General features: G+C 50.2%; 1 protein-coding gene across 3 annotated transcripts in view; it reads left to right on the top strand.

Moving 5' to 3' along the window:
• RRP1B (ribosomal RNA processing 1B) overlaps positions 1-15,892 on the top strand; it is a 33,842-nt gene extending 17,950 nt beyond the window's left edge. For all 3 annotated transcript variants that reach the window (XM_032276753.1, XM_032276754.1, XM_032276755.1), the window contains 8 exons: positions 3,106-3,200; positions 4,105-4,202; positions 5,297-5,316; positions 6,624-6,755; positions 7,298-8,022; positions 9,952-10,104; positions 11,090-11,153; positions 13,031-15,892. In XM_032276753.1, coding sequence (XP_032132644.1) covers positions 3,106-3,200; positions 4,105-4,202; positions 5,297-5,316; positions 6,624-6,755; positions 7,298-8,022; positions 9,952-10,104; positions 11,090-11,153; positions 13,031-13,224 — 1,481 coding nt within the window. In that variant the 3' untranslated portion in view covers positions 13,225-15,892. The remainder of the gene's footprint in view (positions 1-3,105; positions 3,201-4,104; positions 4,203-5,296; positions 5,317-6,623; positions 6,756-7,297; positions 8,023-9,951; positions 10,105-11,089; positions 11,154-13,030) is intronic.
• Positions 15,893-23,806: the final 7,914 nt, after the last annotated feature.

Here is a 23,806-nt window from a genome sequence, read left to right as displayed (position 1 = left end):
TTTTTTTTGAGACAGAGTGTCACTCTTGTTGCCCAGGCTGGAGTGCAATGGCACAATCTCGGCTCACTACAACCTCCACCTCCCGGATTCAAGTAATTCTTCTGCCTCAGCCTCCTGAGTAGCTGGGATTACAGGCGCCCGCCACCATTCCCAGCTAATTTTTTGCATTTTTAATAGAGATGGGGTTTCATCAGGTGGGCCAGGCTGGTCTCAAACTCCTGACCTCTGGTGATCCTCGGCCTCCTAAAGTGCAGGATTATAGGCGTGAGCCACCACACCTGGCCATCAACATCTATTACTGTTTTATTTTTCAGTTATGACCATTCTTGCAGGAGCCAGGTGGTATATCATTGTGGTTTTCAAATTCCTTGCAGATTCTGGATGTTAGTCCTTTGTTGGCTGCATAGTTGGCAAATATTTTCTCCCATTCTGTTTGTTTATTCTGCTGATTATTTCTTTTGCTGTGCAAAAGATTTTTAATTAGGTCTCATCTATTTTTGTTTTCATTGCATTTGCTTTTGGGTACTTGGTCAGGAACTCCTTGCCTAAGCCAACATCTAGAAGAGTTTTTCTAGTACTGTCTTCTATAGTTTTCATGGTTTTAGGTCTCAATTTAAGTCTTCTATTTGTCTTGAGTTGATTTTTCTCTAAGGTGAGAGATGAGGATCCAGTTTCATTCTTCTACATGTGGCTTGACAATTATCCCACCATTTTTGAATAGGGTGTTTTTTTCCCTGCTTTGTTTTTGTTTGCTTCGTTGAAGATCAGTTGAGTGTAAGTATTTGGGTTTATTTCTGGGTTCTCTCTTCTATTCCATTGGCCTACATGCCTATTTTTATACCAGTACCACGCTGTTTTGGTGATGATGGCCTTATAGTATAGTTCGAAATCACATATTCTGATGTTTCCAGGTTTGTTGTTGGTTTTTTTTTTTTTTTTTTTTGGAGAAAGAGTCTTGCTCTATCACCCAGGCTGGAGTACAATGGTGCAATCTCAGCTCAGTGCAGTCTGTGCCTCCCAGGTTCAAGTGATTCTCATGCCTCAACCTCCCTAGTAGCTGGAATTATAGGCGTGTGCCACCACACCCAGCTATTTATCTTATTTTTAGTAGAGACTGGGTTTCACCATGTTGGCCAGGCTGATGTCGAACTCCTGACCTCAAGGGATCTGCCAGCCTCGGCCTCCCAAAGTGCTGGGATTACAGGCATGAGCCACCACGCCTGGCCTCCAGATTTGTTCTTTTTACTTAGTCTTGCTTTGGCTATGCAGGCTGTTTTTTGGTTCCATATGAATTTTAGGACTGTTTTTTCTAGTTCTGTGAAGAATAATGATGGCATTTTTATGGGAATTGCATTGAATCTGTAGATTGCTTTTGCCAGCATGGTTGTTTTCACAATATTGATTCTACCCATCTATGAGCATGGGACGTGCTTCTGTGTTTCCATTTGTTTCTGTCATCAGGGACTTCTTTCAGCAGTGTTTTGTAGTTTTCCCTGTAGACATCTTTCAGATCCTTGGTTTGGTATATTCCTAAGGTTTTTGGGGTTGTTTTATTTTTTGTTGTCATCGTTGTTTTGGTGGGTTTTTGGCAGCCGTTACAGAAGGAGTTGAGTTCTCGATATTCTCAGTTTGGTCACTGGTCGTTGGTGTTTAGCAGGGCTACTGATTTGTGTACATTGATTTTGCAACCTGAAACTTGGCCAAATTCATTGCCCAGTTCTAGGAGCTTTTTGGATGAGTCTTTATGGTTTTCTAGGTATACGGTCATATCATCGGCAAACACTTGACTGTTTGACTTCCTCTTAGCCAATTTGGATGCCCTTGTTTTGTTTTTGTTTTTGTTTTTGTTTTTTTGTTTGATTGCTCTGGCTAGGACACTATTTATGCTTTTTAAAAATCTGAAAGAATAAACCAAAATTTTTTTTTTAATTTATTTATTTTTAGAGACAGGGTCTTACTCTGTCACCCAGGCTGGAGTGAACCAGATTGATTATGGTTTACTGCAGCCTTAACCTCCTGGGCTCAAGTGATCCTCCCACCTTGGCCTCCCAAGTAGCTGGAACCACAAGCACACACCTCTTTTTGTAGAGACGGTGGTCTCACTTTATTCCCCAGGCTGGTCTTAAACTCCTAGGCTTAAGCGTTCCACCCACCTTGGCCTCCCAAAGTGCTGGGATTAAAGGCATAAACACCATGTCTAGCCCAAAATGTTAATAGTTAGCTGTAGGTGGCAGAATTATGGGTGATTTCTGTTTTCTTTGTACTTCTCTATTTTCTACAGTGATTATATATTATGTTTAATCAGAAAAAATCAAGCCGGGCACAATGGCTCATGCCTATAATCCCAGCACTTTGGGAGACCCAGGCGGCCAGATAACTTGAGGTTAGGAGTTCAAGACCAGCCTAGCCAACATGGTGAAACCAAGTCTCTATCAAAAAATACAAAACTTAGCCAGATGTGGAGGCGCACACCTATTGTCCTAACTACTCGGAAGGCTGAGGTGGGAGATTCACTTGAACCCGGGAGGCGGACGCTGCAGTGAGCCGCGATCACACCACTGCCCTGCAGCCTGGGCAACCAAGCAAAACCCTGTCTCAAAAAATAAATAAATAAACAGACAGATAGATAGAATCAATCATCTTCCTCCCCCCTCCTTTTTTTTTTTTTTTTTTTTTTGTCAGACCTGGTCAACAGGAAGTAATTTTTCTTTTTCTTTTTGAGATGGAGTTTCATTCTTGTCACCCAGGCTGGAGTACAATGGTGCGATCTTGGCTCACCACAACCTCTGCCTCCTGGGTTCAAGCAATTCTCTTGCCTCGGCATCCCAAGTAGCTGGGATTATGTGAATGCACCACCATGCCTGGCTAATTTTGTATTTTTAATAGAGACAGGGTTTCTCCATGTTGGTCAGGCTGGTCTTAAACTCCCGACCTCAGGTGATCCACCCACCTTGGCCTCTCAAAGTGCTGGAATTACAGATGTGAGCCACCACGCCCAGCCTTCTTTTTTGCCAAGAGACACCTAATTAGACAGTGGCTCCTGTCAAAATAGTCACCTCTGTGTATTACTGGTATGTCAAGTGGTCTTTGGGTGTATTTTGACAGCACTGGGCAAAAGTCATTCCAGAAAAGATGGACTCAGTGATGAAAGCGGAAGAGATGGCTGTGGAACCTTTGAGGACTCAGGGCCGCTTCTCCAGGTGGGTGGCTGTTTTTGTTTTTCATGGAATATAGATTTGCTGTGGAGTAGCCTGACTAGAGAATTAGGGTCACAGCTAGTTAAGCTGTAAGGCCTGAAGTATAAACTCCTTTTTAATCCCTTCAGTCACTAAATGTCACCTTCCTAAGAATAAGCTTGTTGGAGACAAGGAAATGTCAATATGGTGGAGTTTAGAAAGAGATAGTAGCCCTGATTTTGAATGGCCAAACCCTGCGCTATCCTCTACCATAGAATCAGCTCTAGTGGCACTTTTCAAATAAAGGTTTACCAAGTACAGATTGCAAATCTAGATTAAATTTAAAAAGAAGCACACCCTCCAGCCAGGCACAGTGGCTCACGCCTGTAATCCCAGCACTTTGGGAGGCAAAGGCCGGCGGATCACCTGCGATCAGGAGTTTGAGACCAGCCTAGCCATCATGGCGAAACCCCATCTCTCCTAAAAATACAAAAATTAGCCAGACGCAGTCTTGTGTGCCTGTAATCCCAGCTACTCGGGAGGCTGAGGCAGGAGAACGGCTTGAACCAGGGAGGTGGAGGTTGCAGTGAGTTGAGATATGCTAATGTACTCCAGGCTGGGCAACAGAGTGAGACTTCATCTCAAATGAAAAAATGAATCACACCCAGGTAAATTTTGTTGTATGTACTCTATCACAATTTTTTTTTAAAGAAAGAATTGCTTACCCAGCTTACCTCAAGAATAGACAGAACATGAGTTTGTTAAGATAGTGCTTGTGCGCCTGGGTGCCAGGCCCCAGCACGTGTTTGTTTAGCCTGTCTGTGGCCAAATGCTTCAGTAAGGGTTTTCTCTTACTGCAGATGGAAATGTCCAAGTCAGGCAGTGTTGTGTGGCTACAGACTTACGCTTAGTTTCTCTTCCCACCTAGTTTGACTATAAGGCTGTTGCTGATCGACTCCTGGAAATGACCAACAGGAAGAACATCCCACCCTTCAACAGGAAGCGTCTCTCCAAACTCATCAAAAAGTCAGTGACTAGGGAGAGGGTCTCTCAAATCATCACTGTGGGTCGAGCCCAGCCGCTCTAGTTGCGCTCTCCTGGTGTGGGAAAGCCACCTGCTTGCTCTTCTCTTCTCTTTCTTCTTTGTCCTTTAATGTTTTTGTTTGTAGCAATGTGCTAGACACATGTAAACTGAAAAGTTTAATGGAAACTGCAGTCCCACCCCTCAGGTTCTGTTCTTCCAGTGCAGCCATACTCACCTCTGAGCTGTTTTAGAATGATGTGAGGAGAAGCTTATTAATGTCTAAAATTAACCAACCAGAAACCGATGTGCACCTGCTATTTCGGTGCCTTCTGCTGGTGTGCTGCTGAATAGACGGGGTTAATTACTTACCTCTACCCTCCCTCTCATGTGCTTATGCCAAAAGTGTTAGTTAATTCAGCTGTCAGTGTTGATGTCACTCTGACTGCAGTGACATGATGACCTGGAATTCACTGTAGGGCCTCATGCGCTGCTTGCTGTCACTGGGGACAAATAACAACTGTCTGATCCGCTCTGGGAGCCGGGCACTGCTCTGAGCAGTTTGCATACTTTCAAGTCTTCCGTGTTAAGCCCCTAGAAAGCAGCTCTGTAGTTTTGCCCATTTCCCAGCTGGGTTCCCAGGGCACAGGATGGTCCTAGCTTGCCCGAGGTCCCTGCCATCCAGTGTCCCCTCCCCCATGCACCTCCCCACACTGTGCCTCGATGCTCCTTGTTTGTTCTAATGCACAAAAACACAGCTTTGCCTTTCCCCACTGGAGAATTGAATGTAAGCAGACTTGAATGTCTTAGTTTGATTTGGGTTTGCCAAGATGTACCTTTGCCTGCCGTGTCCTTGCTGCTGTGCTGGTAACCGGGGGTGACACTGGCCTTGATCTTTTTTGCCTTTGTATTGTTCCATCTTTCCTTCACAGAATTTCCTCTCTAGCCTCCCCTCCTGGAGGAGAACGTGAATTAACAAATACTTAACTATTGCTTATATTTTAAAAATTGAATATATAAGTCTACAGAATACAGAAAGAAGGGATTTCTTTATGAACATTTGTGACTTTTTTTTTTTCATTATTATTTTATTTTTTAGATTCCAAGACCTCTCTGAAGGTGAGGCATGCCAAGGATCATCATTCATGGTGTTTTTCATGAGCTGGGGGTGTTGATGCCCAACGCTGTGAAACAAGATTGAAAGAACTTTACTGAAAACCTCTAATAAGAAATAATAGTCCTCAGCCCAGGCAAAATAGCGAGGCCTCATCTCTACTAAAAATGAAAAAATTAGCCAGGCACAGTGGAGTGAACCTGTAGTCCCAGTCACTCAGGAGGCTAAGAGGGGAGGATCGCTTGAGCCCAGGAGGTCCAGGATGCAGTAAGTTGTGATCACACCACTGCACTCCAGCCTGGGTGACAGAGCAAGACCCCAACTTTTAAGAAAGAAAGAGCAGCCCTTACCTAATCACACCGCAGTACAGCTGTGAGGAGTGACACAAGCCTAGGGCCCTCTGCAGCCTGCCCACTTTCCTATCCCGGGCTCTCCCCTAACGCCAGAGCCGGAGTGCAGACTCCTCTCAGGTGTGAGTGGTGTGAAGTTTTGGTCTGGTTTTTGTTTAACTAGATAGATTTTCACTGGCCTAGCAAGGTTTTAAATGGATACTCTGTGAAGGTGAAAAATGTAATTTCTCAGAATCCCTTTCATTTGCTGTTATGATCAACATTGCTCCCGGGAAGGGCTGCTGTAAGCTTGGTTATGTTTGGACAAGTCAGCGAGGTCACCGCATACTCCTCATGCACTAGGGACACTTGAAATTGGGAAAAGCCAGCCGGGCGCAGTGGCTCACGCCTGTTATCCCAGCATTTTGGGAGGCTGAGGCGGGCGGATCATGAGGTCAGGAGTTCAAGACCAGCCTGACCAATATAGTGAAACCCTGTCTCTACTAAAAATATAAATTAGCTGGGCTTGGTGGTACGCGCCTATAGTCCCAGCTACTCGGGAGGCTAAAGCAGCAGAATTGCTTGAACCCAGGAGACGGAGGTTGCAGTGAGCCAAAATCTCGCTACTGCACTCCAGCCTGGGTGACAGAGCAAGACTTCGTCTCAAAAAAAAAAAAAAGAAAAGAAAGAAATTGGGAAAAGCACCAGCAAGTTTGTTGGAATTCGAAGACTGCATTAGCCAAGCCCCCAGGGTCCAGCCATGGAGGGTGTCACCTGGGACTTGTGATCCCTTGCTTTCCTTGGCTGAGAAATCCACAAAGCTTTTTTAAGTCTGTAATTCCTGTGTCGGCTGCATTCAGGTTTGGGTGGGAGAAACGGGAACAGCGATGATGAGGCAGAAATCGGGAGGGGTGCCGCTCTTAGGCCGCTCGGGCAGTCTCAAGCGTCTGGAGAAGCTGACGGTGTGTCACTCTGACATCTAGGAGACAGTATATCTCAACTCAGTTTCACTGAGGACATTTCTGCTGATGAAGATGACCAAATCCTCAGTCAAGGAAAGCATAAGAAGAAAGGAAATAAACTTTTAGAGAAAACTAACTTGGAAAAGGAGAAAGGTAAGCTGTAAAGCTGAAAAGAGGACGTGACTCAGCCCCTGGAGAGTAGTGTGCATTACAGAGGCCTCGAGACTTGAGCTCCTGCCTTCATAAAGCATTAGCAGAGCCCAAAGCTTCAGTTTTTAATGGCTGAGAGGTAAAGGGGGTTTTCCGAGTGTTCTGCTGTTTCCGGCAGAGCCACCATCCCCACCTTTCCCCCACCTTGCTCTGCTCATATCCGCCAGCTCCCCGGGGCACCTCTGCAGGGAGAGCTGCGGGGGTGGCTGTTTGACGACCACTCTAGATCCATGGTTTTTATCTTTGGGACCTAAGATTAATAGAAATCAGATCATGTGTGTTTAAATGGACAGAAGGAAGGAAGGCTTCCAGTCACCGCTGGGGATGGAGGAAGTGGGGCCGACAGCAAAGGTAGTGTGGGCCCACTGTGTACCTCAAGGGAGACGGAATCTTTCCTGGTGGTAGAATGTCAGGAAATTCTGTCCGCCAATCATTCTGTCTCAGCCGGCATTAGGGTGCTTGTTGATGGGTTTGTGTCTTTTTAGGAAGCAGAGTCTTTTGTGCAGAGGAAGAGGACAGTGAAAGCAGTCTTCAAAAGAGAAGAAGGAAGAAGAAGAAAAAGCACCACCTCCAGCCTGAAAATCCAGGCCCAGGGGATGCAGCCCCATCCCTAGAAGAGAACAGGGGCAGGGATCCCGAGGCCACTGGGCAGGGAGCCCTGAATCCGCGTGTGGCCGAGCCGGGGGCAGAGGCCACGTCCAGCACCGGGGAGGAGAGTGGCTCTGAGCGTCCTCCCGCTGTCCCCATGCACAATAAAAGGAAACGGCTGCGGAAGAAGAGCCTGAGGGCCCACAGGGAAATGACAGAATCAGCAGTGTTGCCACCAGAGGATGTGTCTCAGGGTGGCCCGAGTGGCGGCCATCCTCAGGGACCTACAGGGTCCCCAACAGGTGGAGCCCAACTCCTAAAAAGGAAGCGGAAGCTCAGAGTTGTCCCCGTCAATGGCAATGGCCTGTCTGCACTGGCCTGGCCTCCACTGCAGCAGGAAGGCGCTCCCGCCAGCCCAGCGGAGGGGACGAACAGCCACACCACGCCGCCCCCATGCAGGAGGCTGCAGAAGAAGAAGGCGGAGCCTGGCAGCCTGGAGCTCTGTGACCTGTCCAGCCAGAAAACCGCAAGCCTGAAAAAGAGGAAGAAAATGAGAGAAATGTCAAACTTGGTAGAGCACAACGGGGTGTCAGAGTCCGAGGCCGGGCAACCCCAGGCTCTGGTAAGGTGGGAGGCCCACAGGCCAGCTCACCACAGAGGCGCTCAAACGCGTCCGGGGGCCTCCCTGTCTCCTGAGGGAAAGAGTGGGAGCCGGTGGCCAGGCCTCTGGACCGAGCAGCAGGTAGAATAGGGCGTGTTCATAACCCCCCTCACTCAGGAGGAAATCACAGGTGACCAGTTACTCAGGTCCTCATCGGCCACCTTCCCTCCCCCAGGCCACGAGCTTGGGTTTGGAAGGGCCTGCCCCAAGCTGGGCAGGTATTGCTGCCCCAGGTGTGTTCAGCCTGGTCTGGGCCTCCATCAGATGCGGGTCTGGCTTTCTTCAGCAGCACATTGGCCAGTCCCGGCCCCTTTGGCAAAAGAGGAAGGCCAGAATTCTCTTGCCTCACTTACTACCTTTTCTATATGCTTTTCTTTTGTTAGCTACCCCCTTCCGAGAAACTTCACTAGCAGGGCCACTTATCTTCTTCATGGGAAGACTTTCCTTCTGCTGGGATCTTTAGAGCCAGAAGTAAATGAGGAACCAAGCTGTTGATCAGGTTTTGGGTCTTGCTCTGTCACCCAGGCTGGAGTGCAGTGGCGCAATCTCGGCTCACTGCAACCTCCCAACTCCCAGGTTCAAGCAATTCTTCTGCCTCAGTCTCCCAGGTAGCTGGAATTACAGACATGGGTCACCATGCCCAGCCAGTTTTTTTGTAATTTTTCTAGAGATACCATTTTGCCTTGTTGCCCAGGCTGGGCTCAAGTGCTTCACCTGCCTTAGCCTCCCAAAATGCTGGAATTACAGGCATGAGCCCCTGTGCCTGGCCCCAGCCCGCTCTTCACACCACCTCTGGGTGCGCTGGCCTTCCAGGCCGGGGCCAGCAATCGTTGTTTCACTGGAACAGAGCCACACCCACTCGTGTGTGCAGGTCCATGGCCGCCTTCACTCTGCAGTGGCAGAGTCAAGTGGTAGAGACAGAGACCTATGGTCTGCAGAGTGGAAAATAATCTGCGCATCACAGAGTTGGCGCACCCTTGATCAGCTCTTGCTTTGCACACACCACTTTGCAGAGGTTATGACATCTCCTTTGTTGAAGCGGACGTGCGGACCCGGCAAAGTGCTGGCTTGGGGCTAAGAGTGTCTGCAAGTGGCTATCGAGTTTGTGGTCAGGGAAGCAGGGCACTAAACTGGATGGCAGGAGGCTGCCATCACCGCCCTGACTGCAGCCTGCCCCTCACTGTACCAACAGTGCTGCTTCCTCAACAAGAGGGCCACACATATTGCCCTGGGTGGTGGTAGAGAGGATGGGGTGTTGCCGAGTGAGTCTCAGGGTGGAGGGAAGCTCTCCCCAGCAGAGGGAAGGCGCACAGGAGGAGCTCCTCAGGCCGCCTGCCCTCGAGGCAGCACCCTTGAACCTGCCAGAGCCGCCCATGTGTCTTCAGCTGCACTGGGCTTCCCAGACCTCTGAGAGCCCAGGACGAGATCCGGTCTCTGGGTGGCCGTCAGTTGCTGCACACCCAGTGAGCTTCCTGAACCTGCCTGTGAGCAGAGCCGCCATGTGGGTATCACTGCCCTCCACGCCAGACTGCCAGTGCAGTGATGCTTCGGCTACAAATGGAGAGTGAATTATTCTTTAACAGATGGGCTTGAAATGCCAAAACGCTCCATTTGAGAATGAAGATAAAAGTGGGTCCTTACCCTGAGAGGGCATTTTCATCGCCACCCTTGGCCTGGTGCTGCAATAGAGAGGTGGTCGCGTTGTGTGCAGTCTGGGCTCTGGGATCGAAGGGCTGTCTGCACACGCAGTGCAGGAAACTGCAGGCTGCGCAGTGGGCTGAGCGGGTGGGCTGGGTCCCCTTGGGGTCTGCCGCCTCCTGTGTGCATGGGCGGTACCAGAGGCTCTCATCTGACCCCCTCCTCCCTGCTTCTCACCCCACACTCACGTAGGGAAGCAGTGGGGCTTTCAGTTCCCTGAAGCAGCAGCAGCCTAGAGCAGAGAGTGACTTCGTGACGTTTGACACTGCCTTCTTACCAAAGCCCCTGTTCTTCAGAAGAGCGAGGAGCAGCACTGCCACCCACTCCGCAGGCCCTGCCATCCAGGTGTGCATCCTCCCAGGGGCGGCACAGCCCATTTCTCCACAAGGGCACAGATGGGCTTGAGCTGATGGTGTTTCCCATGCCAGGCTGGAGCCCCACTCTGGCCTCTCAACCTGGCCACAGCGGGCAGGTTCCCAGCCAGGGCCGCATGAGGCCTGGGTGGTCTGGGACCCACCCAGAGAGATCGCAGTCGGGAAGGGGACTTCGAGGGGCGGTTGATGGCACACATCTGCCTCCCAGGGCTTCCGGCTCCGGGTTTGCAGAAACCAGTTTTCTCATGAAATGTCGTGCTGTGAGAACGCAAGTGGCACGAGTCAGCAGTAGCAGGTCCACTCAGAAATGTGGGTCAGCAGGAGCCTGAGAAAGTGCTTCCTGATGCAGGCTGGACCTGCGTGCAAGAATTTCAGTAGGAAAGAGCACGTTTGCTTTTGGTGAACCGTTGGAAATAGCTTGGAGATAGATAGCTTGGAGTCCTTGTGCACAAAAAACTGGCAGCTGTGTCCACTGTCCATTGAGGTGAGACTCCATCGGAGGCAGCGCCTCATCCATGTCAGTCTTCAGGTTACAACTTCAGAACTCTCCAGCAAAAGGCAGGCGAGTCGTTGGCATTTATCCTCACAGGTTCTCAGTGGCGAACTGTTTTTAGGATGGTTCAGGGGCCCTCACTGTTTTCCTTTCTTCCCCAGATGGTAGAACCTGTGGTGTGGGAATGAGGTGGTGGCCGCAGATGGGCCAAGGGTGCGAGCACCACTGCCCCGTGCTGGGGGAGGTGTGTGTCGGACACTGAAGGAGGGCGTTCCTGGTGAAGCCCCAGCAGGACAGTTGGTTTCGGTCTCAGCCGCAGTCCCTTTGGCCTCTTACTGTATGCGCCACTCAGTAAGCAGCCGTGTGGGCGGCGGCCCCTCCAGGGCAGGTTCTCCAGAAGAATCTGAGGGGAGGCCACGTGGCCGCCGCGCACTGTGTTACTCCTTTTGTTTCTCTTCTGCAGCTAAACAAGACGCCGTCCAGCTCCAAGAAGGTCACCTTTGGGCTGAACAGAAACATGACTGCAGGTAAGTGGGGTGTGCCAGCGCCAGGCTTCTCGAGCACAGCTGCGACTCCTGGCATGGCTCCTAGCCAGGTTGGCACAATCGTGGCTCACTGCAACCTCCGCCTCCTGGGTTCAAGCGATTCTCCTGCCTCAGCCTCCCAAGTAGCTGGGATCATTTGTATTTTTAGTAGAGAAGGGAGTTCACCATGTTGGCCTGACTTCAGGTGACCCACCTGCCTCAGCCTCCCAAAGAGCAGGGATTACAGGCATAAGCCACCATGCCCAGCCCCTCAGCGCCCATTTCAGAGTCAGAAGGAAGCACCTATGTGTCCCTTGTCCTCAAAGGGCTGTGAGTGGGGTGCCAGTGGTGAGTGGGCAGCCAATTGCTTGGGACCTCTTAGGAGAAGCTACCCGGTGAGACGTGATCCAAAAGCCATCTTCCCGGGTGTCTCTAAGTACTGCAAGCCAACCCACAGAAAGGCCATTTGAGATCGCAGCGGTCCATCAGCTGTAGCTGCCTCTCTGCAAAACTTCATAACCCGGGGGACAAAGAAGGGAAATCCCTGTCTTCCTAGTTCTTGTATTGCTGCCATCCATTCGAGTTGCTTTCACAAAAGAAACCAAAGTTTTTAAAAGTATTATGAGTTTAGGACCCGACTCTCGGTGGGAACCACAAGTAATTGAGTGTGTGTGTGTATGTGAGAGTATGTGTATGTGTGTGTGAATGTGTATGTGTGTGAGTATATGAGTGTGAGTGTATATGTGTATGAGTGTGAGAGTGAGTTTATGTGTATGAATGAGTGTGAGTATATGAGTGTGTATGTGTGAGTGTAGGTGAATATAAGAGTATGAGTGTGTATGTGAGAGTGTGTATGGGGGTGTATGTTGGTGTATGTGTGTGAGTGCATGTGCGTGTACATGCATCAGTATGTATGTGTGTGTAAGTGTGTAGGTGTGCCAGCATGTGTGTGTACATGCGCCAGTGTGTGTGTGTGTGTGTGTGTGTGTAGGTTTGCCAGCATGTATGTGTGTGTGTACATGCACTAGCATGTATGTGTGTACATGCAACAGTATATGCATGCGCCAGTGTGTGTGTGTGTACATGCGTCAGTATCTATGTGTGTACATGCGCCAGCGTGTGTGTGTACATGTGCCAGTATATGTGTGTGTGCATGCGCCAGTATGTATGTGTGTGTACTTGCGACAGTATGTGTGTACATGCACCAGTGTGTGTACATGTGCCTGTGTGTGAGTACATGCACCAGTGTGTGTGTGTGTGTGTACATACGCCAGTATGTATGTGTGTGTATGAGAGTGTGTGTACATACGCCAGTATGTGTGTGTGTATGAGTGTGTGTACGTGCGCCAGTGTGTGTGTGTGTATGAGAGTGTGTGCACATACGCCAGTATGTGTGTGTGTGTATGAGAGTGTGTGTACGTGCGCCAGTATGTATGTGTGTGTGAGGGTATGTGTGTTTAGGGAGAAGAGACTTGGAGAGGAGGAGTTCACCCAGCCTTTACAACTGGAGAGAATGAACGGGACAAATCCTGCAACTCCACATAGCACAGATTTGTCCCAGACACAAATGCCTGGTCCACTCATTGTCCAACACACCCCAAAGTTCACGCTTCCAAGAGTCACCCTACCAGCAGCTCCCCTTGGTCTAGGCAGGTGGCCCTGGGCCTCCCTTGGGAGGGTGAGTTGAGGCGTGGGACGTGGTCTCACTGCCCTCCTTGCCTCAGGAGGCTCTCAGGCCTGCTCTCTGCAGAGACTTGAGGTGGCCCCACTTCGTCCTAGCAAATGGGCAGGGTTGGCACCCAGGCGGGACGCTGTCTAGCCTGTTGAAGGGACAGCTCTTGGACCTGCTTAACATGGGGCCTTATTCTCACTTGGGACAGAATTCAAGAAGACAGACAAGAGTATCTTGGTCAGTCCCACGGGTGCTTCCCGGGTGGCCTTCGACCCTGAACAGAGGCCCCTCCACGGGGTGCTGAAGACCCCCACCAGCTCGCCTGCCAGCTCACCCCTAGTGGCCAAGAAGCCCCTGACCGCCACACCAAGGAGAAGGCCCAGGGCCGTGGATTTCTTCTGAGGAGCAGCAGAGTCCCTTGAAAAAGACTGCTTTTGTACAGACTACTCTATAAATTATACCTTTAAGAATGTGGGGCCTTTTATCATTTCCTGAGCTCCTGTAAGTTGTGTGCGAGGTTCTGAATGTGCGCAGGCTGCTGCATCCCGGTCCTCGGAGCAGCTGCAGGCGTCTTGGTTGAATCTTGCTGCAAACCATGTTTGTTTTTGAGCTCTCCAGGGTTTTACATTTTTGGGTACCCTCGGTGATTCCCACTGGTGTAGGAAATGAGACCCTCTGTGAAGCTGAGGAGAGCACATGGATCTGAAGTTTAAATAATCAATGCTGTTGGCACAATGACAGGTGGAACCGCACTTGCTGGGGAACTCAGATATGCGGGATTCGGTACTCATTACCGTACTGGCCATGCTAAGCTGGTTTTCTGGTTTGTTTAGTCTTAACAGTCTGTTTTCTTTTAAAAGCATGTAGGGCTTCATTGCCATGTTCTGTGGGTGTTGGGCAGGTTACTGATCAGGAAGATTCTTGTTACAGTATCAGCAATACCTTAGTTTTTCTATATGTGCTCAGCTGGGGGCGTGGACAAGTAGGGGTGGGGGAAGAAGAGGCTCTGTGTTCTGGAGGCTTTTTCTTCTCTCCCTACCTGGTTTCTCTCCCTGTTTTCCTACCTCTACGGCAAGCCCAAAGTGTCTTCTCGGGAGGCCAGCGCAGCCCCCAGCTCTCACCCAGGACCCTGCCCCAGGCTGAGCCCTCTGCTGAGGTCCTTGCGTGGCGCACACTCATTCCTCCAAGCCCTTGCGCTCCTGTCTCCCTGCCTACATCCACGTTCCAGCCGAGTCACTGCCTGACCGTCAGAGGCTGCGGTGGGCATCTGGAACCTGAGCTCCCACTCAGCTCCCTTTCCTCTAAGACGCAGAAGCGTGCACTTCCAGAGCTTTCGACAGTCCTTCTCACAGAAGCTCATTACAAACATGGGAGCGGAAGGCGCCCCCCTGTGGCTGGAGAAACAGACATGAGGCCTTGTTTTGAGCAGTGATTGCTCGATGATGGATCTGATTGAGGAAATGTCTGGGCCGGGGCCTGGGCCTGAGAGCTGGAGAAGGAGCAGGTTCGGAGCAAGCGACTCCTGAGGAGAGCCTCCGAGGCTGCGCCTTTCCCAGCGGCTGGTGCAGCTACAGTCCGGTTGGGAACAGGGCACGGGTGGGTGTATGGTTTGGGCTGGCATCCAGCACTGCCAGCCAGCGCGCTCCGCTCAGGCCTGGAATTGAAAGCCGCCTCCCTCCATTTATGCCCTCTGTATAGGAGCCCTGGCTTTTGGTGAAAAACCCGGCCAGTCCCTTTCTCCACTGCCGCCTCCCAGCAGAGGGCCTCAGGTTGCTCCAAGGTCCTGGCTGGGGCTTTGGATAGCGGGGCTTTGGGCCCTGGGGCTGCACAGCTGCATCGAGTTTTCCTTTGTCTCTCCTCGGAGCTGAGGGTAGGGTTTCGCCCGTGAATGTCACGCTGTCTTGCCGGTGTCGAGAGCTGTGGCCGGCTCATGAAGGCCCTGGTGAAAAGAAAGCATTCAGTCTGTTCTTCGCCTACTCCATTATACAGTTTTGTCACAATTCGTCATGAAAAAAATGAGTGAGCATTGTGCTGTTAAATAATCACTAATGAGAGGTCTTCTGTACAACACACCTGTCGTGGCGCCTGCATGGTTCTAATGTGCTGCAATGGATAGATACTTACAGTCGCATTCAGAACCAAAACTGATACAGTGAAATGATTATGGTGAGCAAATATTTTTAACTTTTCATTTTTTTTTAAGTTTCATTCTTCTTAGAATATTTTTCTAACAATTTTTGTTTCAGCTTTAAAGATGGGTCATATAGCCAAACAGGCCATATAATCCAACATTGTTGAGATGTCTTAAGACATTCAAAGGCAAAACTGGCACATTTGTTCTGCAGACTATTGCAGGAATGTTTCTTCCTAGCATTTTTATACTATCTGTCTACTCTGAGGAAGCAGTGAACGTCCTAGAAACGCACCTCCTGTCAACACCACGCCTATGAGTGACAGGGTGCCTCTCGGGGTCTCTTGCTCCTTCTGTCACTCTCCTCACTTACTCCTTTTTATGAGTAAGTCACCTAGGTTTACAGTCACTTATTTTTAATGCCTACATTTTGGCAGCAGGAAGAAAACAATTTTTTTTAAATTCTCATTACATATGCACACAAGAATATGTCACATAAAGAAAATGTTTAGACTACCAGTTTTCTATTTAAGCATGATATTTTCCTAAGTAAAATTGCCAAGTGGACTTGGAAGTCCAGAAAAGGAAATAATTTAAATTAATGCTGGTGATCTTAATAATATTTTGTAAAATGACGATTCCCCTTCTCCATAGTCTGGTCAGTTTTGTACAGTTACGGATCTGACTTTACAAGTTTGTTATCCTCTCTGACTTTTACTCAACTGAAAGCACAAAGAAGACTACACAGAAAGTCTGGAAACAGTTGCAGGTGCTGGAAGATGAATCGAGCTGTCTTTTAATTTCTGTGTGTGTTTTCTCTGAATTTGCTGGACGGTGCTGGCAAGGACTTTGTTTGCGATCAAACTGTACTCATGTCTGCAGGGTTTGTCAGTACTCGTCAAAGCCAAGTCCAATTAAAAAAAACTCTTTGCCCTCCGATTTGTGTTTGATGTTGACTTTCGGTGTGTGTAAAAATAGGCCTCTTTGGGAGCTGCCACAGTGCAGCAGAATTTGGAAGATGTTGGTGCTGGTTGGGTTTGAAAACAAGACTCTGGGTACCAGTCTCATCACCACGTGTTTGTTGCTGGCAGAGCTGGTGGGGCTGCTCAGCAGACCTTCTCCACGTGCTGGAAGCAGGGCTGGCTGCGCACAGGTGCTGACGGCGGTGCCTGGCACATCCGCTCTCAGGCTATTGTTCGTGGTGGTGAGCAGAGAAGTGCCAGTGTGCTGGGCAGAGACTTCCTGCCACAGCCCAGAAACTGACGGCAGTGGAGGTGAGGCAGACACAGGTGGGCTGGCACCCGCAGACAGAGCCTGTTCTTGGTGTTGGCAGTGGGTGTGGTCAGTGTTGGGCAAGCAGAATACAAGCATGGCACAGTCTTTATGGGCACACGTTCCCCGAAACAACTTTGTCACGTGTACTTTGGATCCCAGACAAATCCACAGACACTGGATAAGCAAGCAAACAAAAACCCTGGGCCAGGCGCAGCGGCTCACACCAGTAATCTCAACACTTCGGGAGTCCTAGGCGGGCAAAGCGCTTGAGTCCAGGAGTTTGAGACCAGCCTCGGCAACATGGCAAAACCCTGTCTCTACAAAAAAAAAAAAAAAAATACAAAAATTGGTCAGGCATCTTGGCGTGCACCTGTAGTTCTGCTACTTGTGGCGCAGAGGCAGGAGGGTTGCTTGAACCTGGGAGGTCAAGGCTTCAGTGGGCTGTGATCATAGCACTGCACTCCAGCCTGGGCAACAAAATGAGACAAGGTCTTTAAAAATAAAAGAGAAAGCCCTAGGGGAAGAGGGAAATTGGTTATAATGTATTATCAAAAATGTCCTGTTTTCAATTAAAAAAAAGTTAAGACATTCAAAGAAACAAGAGAGTGTCACATACACAAGGAGGAAAGGGGCTGTAGACACTGCCTTTGAGGCCACGCAGGTGCTGATGGCAGCAGACAGACTTCAAGTTCACATCACTAAAGGAAACCATATTTAAAGAAATAAGAGATGGCACGAGTGCAGTGGCTCAGCGCCTATAATCCCTCCACTTTGGGATGCCGAGGCAGGTGGATCACGAGGTTGGGAGTTTGACGCCAGCCTGGCCAACATGATGAAACCCATCTCTAAACATACAAACATTAGCCAGGGAGGCTGGGGCAGGAAAATTGCAAGATGGTATGATGACAGTGTCTCATCAAATAATAAGGAGTTATTTTTAAAAGGAACCAAATAGAGATACAGATGTTAAAAAGCACAGTAACCAAAATAAAAAATTGACTAGAGTTGAGTCCCTCTAGTGAATTTTTGATTTCAGTTATTGTAGATTTGAGGGGGTAGAAGAGAGAGCAGATTTGCAAATTAATAGAAATTATGTGATCTGAAAAAAAAGTTGATGAACAGAGCCTCAGAAATGCAGCCTCATCAGTGCCTCGGCACACACACGGCAGGAGGGCTAGAGGAGAAAAAAATACTCAAAAAAAGTGCCCAAAAACTTGCAAACTTTGAGTTTATCTTCCGTGGAGCGTGTGGAGTTTTTAGATGTGTACACTGATCAAAAACTGCACACATCTAAGTCACTCCACACCCTCCACCACCCAAACAGCCAAAACGAGGAAAGACGAACTTCAAAGCAGCCGGGGAAGAATGACTCATCACGTACGAGAACCCCCATAAGACTGAGATTTTTTTAAACCTGATTAAGTCAGATATTTTTTCTGGCTTCTCATCAGAAAAAAAAAAAAAATAGGCTGAAGGTGGGGATGAGACACTCAAAATGCTGAAAGAAAAAGGCCAAGAACATTTTTTAAATTGTGAAATTCACATCACCTTTTTTTTTTTTCTTTTTTTTTTTTTTTTTTTGAGGCAGGCTGGAGTGCCATGGTGTGAACTCAGCTCATTGCAACCTCCACCTCCCTGGTTCAAGCAATTCTTGTGCCTCAGCCTCCCAAGAACCTGGGATCGCAGGCATGTGCCACTGCACCTAGCTAATGTTTGTATTTTTAGTAGAGATGGGGTTTTGCCATGTTGGCCCAGGCTGGTCTCGAACTCCTGGCCTCAAGTGATCCACCCACCTTGGCCCCCCAAAGTGCTGGAATTATAGGTGTGAGCCACTACGCCCAGCAGCATAATCATTTTTTAAAGTGTACAGTTCAGTGGCATTTAGTGTAGTCACAGTGTTGTAAGACCACTCCATCTACTTCAGGCATTTTCGTCACCCCAACAGAAGGCCTGCACCCACTGAGCAGTCAGCCCTGCTCCCCTCCCACCAGCGCTTTCTAGACATGTCATGAACGTGGACTCTTTCCACTATGGATTCTGGATTATGTTTTTCCTGTCCCCGCTGGTGGGAGGGTGTCTGTGAGGTTCCTGAGAGACTGGGCTCGCAGAGGATGTCCATGTTTCCTTTTACAAGGTGCCATCCCCGTGGCACCCACAGCAGCCCTCCCTGGCCTCTGGCGCCTGCCTGTCCTCGGTCCCTCATCAGATCATCTCCCACCATAACTGAGCAATGGAGAGGAATGTCACTCTTGAGTGACATTTGATTTCAGTTACTGTGCTTTTTAACATCAGTATCTTTATTTGGTTCCTTTTAAAAGTAATATCTATTGGTATTATTTGATGAATCACTGTGATCATACTATCTTTTTTTTTTTTTTTTTTTTGAGACGGAATCTCACTCTGTCGCCAGGCTGGAGTGCAGTGGCACAATCTCGGCTCACTGCAATCTCCACCGCCCGGGTTCAAGCAGTTCTCCTGCCTCAGCCTCCCGAGTAGCTGGGAGTACAGGCACCTGCCACCATGCCCAGCTAAATTTTTTTATATTTTTGATAGAGATGGGGTTTCACCATTTTGGCCCTGCATAGGTTCTGGGCGTCCTGGGGATGTATGGGCTTTTCCCAGGGGACCCTTTTCTTCCCTGGGCTCTGTGCATTTGCAGATGTCCCTGTATCCAGACCTCACAGTGAATTCTGATGGGTCCCTGTTCATAGTGAAGCCGAGGCTTAGAGAAGTTAGGCCCTTTGCCCGGGTCTCCTAGCTCATCCGCGCCCAAGCAGGGATCCCACCCCAGGTCTACAGGAGTGCAGAGCCTCCAACCCCCACCCCCACCCACACTGGCTCCCAAAGGGCTGCACTCTGCCCCTTGCAGTGTGGTCCTGGAGCAGCAGGACATGACTCACAGCTGGCTAGAAATGCAGGAGGCTGCCCAGGCCCCTGAGTCGGCCCACATTTCACCAACTTCCCGGAGGCCCTGAGACACACACACGGTGGAGAAGTGCTGGTCCAAAGCCCTGCTGCATTTAACTCTGCCTGCAACAGGATGGCCCTTGGTAGACATTTGCCAAGCTGAATCTAGTTGAAGAACCACAAATCCAAAGGGTTTGGTTTGGTTTGGTTTTTGTTGGGCATCCTTAAGGTCCACACTGGAGAAGCTCCCCAGACCCCTCAACCCTCAGGAGCAGACCCCAAGACCCCCAGACCTCAGGAGAAGATCCCCAGACCCCCGACCTTAGGAGAAGACCCCCAGATCCCTCAACCCTCAGGAGAAGACCCCAAGACCCCCGGACCTCAGGAGAAGATCCCCAGACCCCCAACCTTAGGAGAAGACCCCCAGACCCCTCAGCCCTCAGGAGAAGACCCCAAACCCCCTGACCTCAGGAGAAGACCCCCAGACCCCTGACCTTAGGAGAAGACCCCCAGACCCCTTAACCTCAGGAGAAGACCCCAAGACTCCCAGACCCCTCGACCTCAGGAGAAGACCTCCAGACCCCTTGACCTCAAGAGAAGACCCCCAGACCCCCTGACCTCAAGAGAAGCCCCCCAGACCCCTCAACCTCAGGAGAAGCCCTCCAGACCCCATGACCTCAAGAGAAGCCCCCCAGACCCCTCGACCTCAGGAGAAGACCTCCAGACCCCTTAACCTCAAGAGAAGACTCCCAGACCCCGACTTCAGGAGAGGACCCCCAGACGCCCGGCCTCAGGAGAAGAACCCCAGACGTCCGATCTCAAGAGAAGACCCCCCACAGCCCCCAGACCCCTGAACTCACAAGCCCCCCAGACCTCAGGAGAAGACCCCCAGACCCCTGACCACAGCTTTTCTTGCAGCCTGTGTTTCTGAATACACAGAAAAGAAGAGAGTGTAGCAGACACCCACCGCCCAGTATCCAGAATGGGCCCAGGTTAACGTTTTGCTGTGTGTTTTCTTGACCTATTCTTTTTGACTGAACCCTCTCAAATTATGGGCCTGGCATGGTGGCTCACGCCTGTAATCCCAGCACTTTGGGAGGTTAAGGCAGGTGGATCCCTTGAGTCCAGGAATTCAAGACCACCTTGAGCAACATGGCGAGACCCCATCTCTAAAAAATACAACAATTAGCCAGGCATGGTGGCATGGGCCTGTAGCCCCAGCTACTCAGGAGGCTGAGGTGGGAAGATCACTTGAGCCCAGGATGTTAAGGCTTCAGTAAGCCATGATTGTACCACTGCACTCCAGCCTGGGCGACAGAGCAAGACCCTGTCTCAAAGGGAAAAATAAATTATGGGCAACCTGGCATTGTGTCCGCAAACACACCAGCCTGCATTACCAGGTGACGTTTATCTCTGTAATCATATCACCATGGTTACAGGAAACCAATTTAGGTCAAGGACATCTTCATACAAGTTCATGTTCAAATTTCCCCGGAGTTGTTCTCAAAATGTTTTTTCTCACCAGGAAATAACCAAGGATGTGCAGTGATTCTTGTATTAAGTTCCTCTTCCAGCCGGGCGCGGTGGCTCACGCCTGTAATCCCAGCACTTTGGGAGGCCGAGGCGGGTGGATCACGAGATCAAGAGATCGAGACCATGAAACCCCGTCTCTACTAAAAATACAAAAAATTAGCCGGGCATGGTGGCACGTGCCTGTAATCCCAGCTACTCAGGAGGCTGAGGCAGGAGAATTGCCTGAACCCAGGAGGCGGAGGTTGCGGTGAGCCGAGATCGCGCCATTGCGCTCCAGCCTGGGTAACAAGAGCGAAACTCCGACTCAAAAATAAATAAATAAATAAATAAATAAATAAAAAGTTCCTCTTCCAGCGTGTCTGCCCCTCATTTCTTCTGATGATATTCCATTCTTGAAGAGCGTGTCTAACGTTGACCCCACAGCCCAGCGGGTTGCGTCTGTTTGCCCTGGGGATGGTCTAGCAGGGTTGTGGCCTATTCACTCTGTCATGGGGACCCCTGTGTGGGAAGTCCTGGACGTCCGACACGCCTGACGGTGCTGAGCCAGGCGACTGATGGCCTGGTTGCCATGACAACCCCAACCTCAGCTTTCCAGCTTTCTCTAGGAAGGGATAACGTCCCTGGCCCAGCATCAGGACCCAAATTCAGAGCTCACAGGCTGGCTTCCCCCTGACTTGGGCCTGGTGCAGCTCAGGGCAGCACATGGGCAGGCAGGTGTCTTCCCATGTGTCCCAGCAGGTAGCCGGAGGAGGCCTGTTCTCACCCAGCCAGGGTGCTGAGCTGGCACTGAGGGGACACAGCAGACTCCAACAAGACATCACCTTCTCCCCAGAGCTCCTGCCTCTTCTCCAGCACAAACTGTCATCTAACTTCAGTTGCTAGACTGTGGCTCTACCTAGCACCCCAGAGATCAATAAATTCCAGGGTTAGCACAGCAGGCAGCAGACACGGGGCTGGTTTGTTCATCGCCTGAGAATAAACTTTATTATTTTATCAACTCCACAGCTAAATGTCACTTTTATAAGTGAAACATAAGCCAAGCCAAAGTTTTGTTTAAAAACACAATGCTGAATGCAGAAAAGTGACTGGATTTAGGTTTCTTAGCCTACAAAGCCCACAGGAACCAGGACATCTGCTGCCTCTGAACATTCCATTCCTGCTTTGAAGTTCCTAGGGACTCCGGAAAGGAGGGGCTGCCTGCAAGGTAGGAGAACGCCCACCCGCCCCCAGTGCCCTGACTGGTACACACGTGCACACTCACGTGGAACAGCTGCAGCCTGCCGGGCACAGGGGCTCACGTCTGCAATCCCAGCATTCTGGGAGGCTGAGGAGGGTGGATCACTTGAGTTCAGGAGTTCCAGACCAGCCTGGGCAACATGGCCAAACCCCAGCTCTACCAAAAATAGCAAAAAATTAAGTTGGGCATGGTGATGCGCACCTGTAGTCCCAGCTCCTCAGGAAGCTAAGGTAGAGGATCGCTTGAGCCCAGCACGCAGAGGTTACAGTAAGCCAAGATCACATCACTACACTCCAGCCTGGATGACAGAGCAAGACCCCATCTCATAAAATAAAAAATAAAAACCCGGCCAGGCGCTGTGGCTCACACCTGTAATCCTAGCACTTTGGGAGGCCAAGACAGGCAGATCATGAGGTCAGGAGTTCTAGACCAGCCTGGCCAATATGGTGAAAACCTGTCTCTACTAAAAATACAAAACTTAGGCGTAGTGGTATGCGCCTGTAGTCTCAGATACATGGGAGGTTGAGGCAGAAGAATCACTTGAACCCAGCAGATGGAGGTTGCAGTGAGCCAAGATCGCGCCACTGCACTCCAGCCTGGGCAACAGAGCAAGACTCCATCTCAATAAAATAAAATAAAAATTAAAAAACACACACATACACAAAAACAGCTGCAGCCAAATGAGGGCCCCATTCTCGGGCGCGCCCACACACTCACTGAGGGTGGGTGCAGATCAAGGAGCCCCAGGCACTCTCTCCTTTAATAAACATGCCTGGCACCCCTGCTGTGTGCCCAGGCAGTGCCAGGTACTGGGATACAGGCCAGAAGGACAACAGAGACTGCTCAGAGTCCAGCGACCAGAGAGCAGATGAGGTGGAGGAAGTAAAGCAGCAACACCACACAAGCCACAGCTGTAATTTTTGATTACCTAGTAGACACTTGTTTGGGGTTTTTTATTTGGTTTTGTTTTTTGTTTTTTATGAGACAGAGTCTCACTCTGTCACCCAGGCTGGAGTGCAGTGGCGTGATCTCGGCTTATTGCAACCTCTGCCTCCAGGTTCAAGCGATTCTCCTCCTTCAGCCTCCTGAGTGGCTGGGACTGCAGGCACGTGCCATCTCACCCGGCTAATTTCTTTTTTCACCCAGGGTTTTACATGTTGGCCAGAATGGTCTCAATCTCCTGACCTCATGATCCACCTGCCTCAGCCTCCCAAAGTGCTGGCATTGCAGGACTGAGCCACTGCACCTGGCTATAGATACATTTTTTAAAAGAGAAAAACTGGTAGAATATTTTTTAATAATGTATTTCCAAAATATCATTTCAACATGTAATCAATATAAAAAAGTGTTGTAGTAAGTTTCTGAAACCCAGCGCGTATGTATGCTGATGGCGTCCGTCACCTGGCACTCCGGAGTCACAAGGGGTTTCAGCTGCGACATGGGCCATGGCGATTCTACAGCTAAAGCTGAGAGGAAGTTTGTCCAGAGGACAAGTTGGGGTGGGGACCTCAACAGAGGGAACCGCACCCAAGCAGAGGCACAGAGGAGGGGACAGCCAGTGCCACCAGAGTGCAGGTGGGCCGGCCAGGGAGGGCCATGGGAGCCACGGGGGCCGGGGGTGGGCACTGGGGAGGGTTTGGGCTTTGTCCTGTGGGCACTTCAGGAGCCACTGGAGAGCACCTAGCGGGCAGCAGGGGAAGGAAGGGTAAGAGACCAGAATGGACCAGAGGCGGGAGGGCAGCCGGGCCTGGGGGGCACACCTGGGCTCAGCAGGGAAGCGCGGAGGACAGGCTTCTGGCCGATGTGGGGAGGGCCGGGGGGAGGAGAAGAGAAGACAGAGTGGCTCCCGGAGTGTGTCAGCCTCTCCATCTCGTTTCTCATCCGCGTCATCTCCATGGCCA

This window comes from Sapajus apella, unplaced genomic scaffold, assembly GCF_009761245.1.
Source record: "Sapajus apella isolate SASKATOON/1434 unplaced genomic scaffold, GSC_monkey_1.0 scaffold8, whole genome shotgun sequence".
Lineage (NCBI taxonomy): Eukaryota > Metazoa > Chordata > Mammalia > Primates > Cebidae > Sapajus > Sapajus apella.
The sequence above is the reverse complement of the archived record's forward strand: the minus strand, read 5'-3'. Positions and strand labels throughout refer to the sequence as shown.